We start from the raw sequence: 5,239 nt of genomic DNA, 5'->3' as shown, positions 1-5,239 counted from the left end.
GGCAACCCAGCTGGGCTGACCCATTGGCATGGCATCACACCGAGCGCTGTTGCCTGGCATCATGTTTTGAATATGTGAAAAATATATTAAAAAACTCTTATTTGTGTCTTTCAGATTGCATAACTAGATTTTTTGAATATGTGAAAAAAATATTTTAAAAATATTAAACAAATTTTGCGAAAAATTGATGAAACTCCGATTTTTTAAACCGTGCAAATTTTTGGAATTGTGAACAAGTACTGAGAAAATTAAAGATTTGATGAAATTCCAAACTAAATTTGAAACCGTGGACATTTCATGAATTTGTGAACAAAATTTTGAAACATGAACATTTTTTGTAATTCCTGAATGGTTTTTGAACTTATGAACAAATTTTGTAACCAAGAATGTTTTTAAAAATTTTGAAACATTTTATGAAAAGCAAACAATTTTTGAATTTATGAACAAAATTTGTAAACCACCAGATTTTTCGAAGATTTGAACAATTTATGGTAAATGCAATTTTTTGGAAAAATTACGAACATTTTTTGCATACAAAGAAAAATAAACTTGAAAAAAATAACTAACTTTCTTACATCCGCCTCGTTGATCTGCACTGTAGTCGCCTCATCCATAATATCCTCCATTTGCACCCCTTTGTCGACGACTGCCGCAGTCGCCCGCAATCCTTTGTCATTGACCGGCGTATTCACCATAACTATTGTGTACTTGGCATGTTTGCAGTAGGGTATGCTGCATTAGATAGGGTATGACTATCTTGATTCTATCATAAAATCGTCAAGGATATACATGTGTGATGAAAAACATGACCTACTGTGACAAATGCATATCATCACGGATATGGTTTTTCTGTAGCGCTTATCGACTTCTAGCTACAGGTGGCAAATCCGAAACAGGAGACAGAATTCTATCTAATTCAAATCAATAGAAACTACAACGGTGGATCCAGAACTAGACTGACAGCAGTACTAACGCATCACGGACAGAGCAAAGCTACTACTGTTGCTGAAATGCCTGAAGAAGCTCAGATAACAGAGGGCGTAGCTGAATTGCAGTCATCGACCAACTCTGTTACCTGGTAACAATATGATCTTTGCCGATCCAAAGGGCACTCTGTTCATATTTTCTGTATAAAGTGAATAGTCAATGCTTCACGATCACATATTAATGATCTTAATAAATGGTGGTCACCAGACAAAAAATCAATTTCTAAACTGAAACGAAACACAACCACGATATATATACTGTCAAGATAGCACACGGTGATGAGTCGGCTTACAGAACTATACTGGACTTGCTTTCAAAAACGAATCCACTATTCTCTCAAGTTAAATACTCTTTGCGGCGCATGAGCGAAACACAACACAGGCCCATATAAATAAGCTGCACACATTCAGACAAGGAAAAAAAACATCAAAACATTTAAATTTCATTTTTAAGTAGAACAAATGTTTTGAGTTGTCTCAGACAAAAGGAAGACCAAAGTAGGCAAAGACATTAGAGGCATCATATGTATGTAGCAGCCAAACAATGAAAGTTCAGACTGTACCAGTCTTTGTTCCATTGAAGTAGGCACCATGGCAACCGTTAGATCACTAGTGCGACTTAGAAGATCAATTATATATGTTGGGATTTTCACAAAGACCATGTGTAAAGTTACTAAAGTACCATAGACTATTTCTTCTTGCCCATCCACCTTACATCAGAGTCCAGCATTGACCCAACCAACTCCATGAGTCACTAGCCAGGCATGCAACTTGACTACCGTCTGCTCATCTCAGATAAAAATATACAAGACTTCACAAGATTAAACCCGACAAGTCAGGTACATACATGTAGAACGACCTACATACTACATAGAAGAGCAATCTCAGCATCAACCACATCACATGCCACCGTGCCACGGCATACATAATAGAAGAAACTAGAGACTACACAGCAAGACAATTTGAGCATCAACTAGGCATGTATGTGCCTCGGCCAAATAGAAGAGCTTCACTAGACCAACTAGCCATGGCTGCATCTCAGCAAAATAGAAGAACTTCCCACGCCAACTAGCCATGTCTGTGTCTCCGCAACCCGAATTTAACTCTTAATACCTGCAGAACAATCAAGGTCATCCCAGTCAAACAAATTTATAATGCTCTCTCACAGCAGAACAAATTTTGTATGATCCCCAAAAATAAGCATTAACTTTGCCGCAGTGCAGATTATACAAGAAAATATCCAAAGCTGAATCGGCCCAGTACACAAGCTAATACTACAAACAGAGAACAACAATAAGGGAACATTTAGTTTGTACTGCTACCTATATGCTTACATGTTTTCAAGATTCTTGCTACATAACTACGTACAATCACAGTAGAAACTAAGAGATCGGTGACTCGCCGCCTATCATCTGGGGCAAAAAAACTGAAATTCCAAGATTGTCAAGTAATTCCAGATTTACTTTTGTGTGCGAAGCCATGTGTAAGGCTCAGACAAAGGAGAAATGGCTGGTATCTCTACCCAAAGGCGTGCTTCTTGAAAATGTATCAAGGATAGTAAATGAAGCCAAATATACCGCTAGGTCCAAAAAAGAATGGAAATATTGTTTACATGTTCACAGAAAATGCATTTATCCAGAATTATTGTCGAGTGAGTTTTGTGCCAGTTGTGACCATAAGGCCAAAATAAAATATGCACGGCTTGGAAAACCAGAGTTCCATAACAAGTATTACATAGTACTACGTGAAATTAATGAACTAGTACTACTCTTCGATAAAAATTAGACCACATGGTATTATGAATTGACGATTTCTATGAAGATCAATCAAGTAAAATTTTAAACTTGCAAGGAAAAAAATAATGAATAAGAAAACATAACAAGCTTCAAGCCGCCTCCAGATGTTCCGATTTCTCAAATACTTCAGATGGTTTCACTACTGCAGCTATTGCCACTTCCCAATTTTTGGTACACCTCTGATAAAAAGATCATTACAAGCACACAGTTGTATTTAGCCTTTAGCAATGGCCAGGCATCAAAGCAATATTTGTATTCCTGCTCTAGATTTAATGGAGCTCTATAATAACAAGAAATTAGATAACCATAAGATGACCAGATCAACAGAGGAACAAATAAGACAACATATTTTTATGTATCTAGCTCAATCCTAATAATAGGAACAATGTTACCGCAATAACGTACCAAAAGTAACTGGAACAAATACGAGCCAAACAAACTAAATGGACTTTTTTTGCTTGTGCAATGTAGATAGGGCGTGTTACCTGCAGTATAGAAATTCCTGTAGGGATAAAAGGTGTCAAGACATATGTTGTTTCTTTTAACAATATGTTTGATCTCCATCGAGTCAACTTGGAGTGTGAAGTTGCCGGTTATAGTAGTGAGAACAATCACATTTGCATCCTCATCATACCCAACGAAAAGTGAAGAATCCATTCTCCTTGGAACCATACCCTCGAGTGGAATGGTTTTCTGCAGCAGCACCCATTCGAAAACACCATCGCAGTTAGATTTCCTCTCCCATAATTTGATAGTCAGGTCCAACAAAATAGCAAGACCTAGTCCATCATTCTCCATCCGTAAGAGCTGAAAATACCAGTCGTCGGTACCATGGTTTTCTACCGGCTTTTCGATCAGACCAAGACTTTGCATTTCGAAATCAAACATAAGGACATCACCTCCAGAAATCAACAAGCAAAGTGCATTCCCGACAAGGGTGCTGGGCCTTCTTAACCTAGACATTCCAGCTGTTATCGTCATCGTTGAGAAAATATCTCCCCAAACATCAGACGCCGAGTCGTAGACAGAACAAACTGCCGGTGTATTGTACTCAGCGCAGACCAAAACCAATTTAAATGCCCATCTTCAGCATTGACGCACAATACAGTGCCATGCCAGCCACTGTAACTCCACATTAAGGTACTGTTGAACCCTGGTGGAAAAGCCACGATGCGCTCTTCACCGGTGAGGGGATCCCACACGACGGTCTCGCGCTTATGAATGTTGATTAAGAGAGAGAGGCCATGGCGGCAGCCCATGTATGCTTCATCGGTGTGGTAGGGTATGCTGCTCTTGGGCAGGGAGAAGCGGGCAGCAGGGATGCGGTCAGGTGAGTCCATGGCAGGAATGAAGTTTTTAGCATACCCTCTGAAGAAACCGAGCAGAGGAGGTTTCCTGTGGTGCTCGCGGAAGCGTTTGAGGAACTGGGGGTCGGAGAGGATGCTGCCCCAGCGCTTGCATACGACAGACGCACGGGGGAGCGAGGATGGCTTCGGAGGGAGGCGGACGAGGATCTCGATGAGGAGGTTGTCGTAGCCAAGCACCTTGGACACCGGGCCGGCCAGCGGCACAGTACGCGGCCGCCTCTTCCGGTCCACACGCGGCGAGCTGGGAATGGGATCGGCCCTGGTATGAATAGAAATGTAATCAATGGACACACATGTGCACATCAGGGAAGTTGCAAATTAAACATCCAACATACATATGCACATCCATGATCAATAGAATAGCATAGCATACAACGAGTAATGATGAATCAACTGGTTTCTCCCATTATCCCACACACATATGCACATCCATCGAGCATATACCATACACAAAGTAAGTGCCGCACTCACACATATGTTACATCCATCCAGCATATATAATAGCATACACAAAGTAATGCAGAGGGAAAGGAACTGGATTGGGAATCTTACCCTTGGCCTTGGGGAACCTCAGCAGCAGCATCCATTAGAAGCACCTATCTCCCCACAGCTGCAGCAGGGGAGGATTGTTAGGGTTTGATTAGGAGGGGGAAATCTAGCTAGGGTTTACTTTTACTACTAGGGAAAAATTAAGAAGAGAAAAGAAGAACGGATTTACTAGTTTAGATGGAGAGGGAGAGGAACGAGTAGATTGGGTTGCCAGACCTCGAATCGCCGGTGGGTGGCTGTCGGAGACGGGGCGGTGGGGTGAGGTCGCCGGCGGCTCCGCTCCTCCTTTCTCCGCTCCGCAGCTTTTTTTTTTAGAAACTTCTCCGGTCCGCAGCTGAGAGTGGGAGTGGGGAACGACCACTATAGTAAGCATAATTTCTTTTTTTTATTTTGTGAGATTATTTCATTTTTGGAAACCATGGTTTTTAGGAAAATCATGATGTTTGTTGAAGCATAAATATTTTCTTTCCATTTTTTATTTTGTGATAACCGATTTTAAAAAAAACATGAATATCCTTATATTTCTAAATTTTCATTTTTT

General features: G+C 40.6%; 1 protein-coding gene across 1 annotated transcript; it reads right to left on the bottom strand.

Annotated features, from left to right (window-relative positions):
• Positions 1 to 1,563: 1,563 nt before the first annotated feature.
• Positions 1,564 to 5,022, bottom strand: LOC123140677 (uncharacterized). Its single transcript, XM_044559963.1, has 4 exons — positions 4,915 to 5,022; positions 4,702 to 4,759; positions 3,268 to 4,408; positions 1,564 to 2,099 (listed from the first exon to the last, which is right to left on the bottom strand). Exons 2-3 carry the CDS (start codon positions 4,734 to 4,736, stop codon positions 3,760 to 3,762), a joined length of 684 nt encoding a protein of 227 aa, XP_044415898.1. The 5' UTR covers positions 4,737 to 4,759; positions 4,915 to 5,022; the 3' UTR covers positions 1,564 to 2,099; positions 3,268 to 3,759.
• Between the last annotated feature and the right edge of the window lie 217 nt (positions 5,023 to 5,239).

This window comes from Triticum aestivum, chromosome 6D (genome assembly GCF_018294505.1).
Source record: "Triticum aestivum cultivar Chinese Spring chromosome 6D, IWGSC CS RefSeq v2.1, whole genome shotgun sequence".
NCBI lineage: Eukaryota > Viridiplantae > Streptophyta > Magnoliopsida > Poales > Poaceae > Triticum > Triticum aestivum.
Note: the sequence above shows the minus strand (reverse complement) of the source record. Positions and strands in the feature narration are given on the sequence as shown.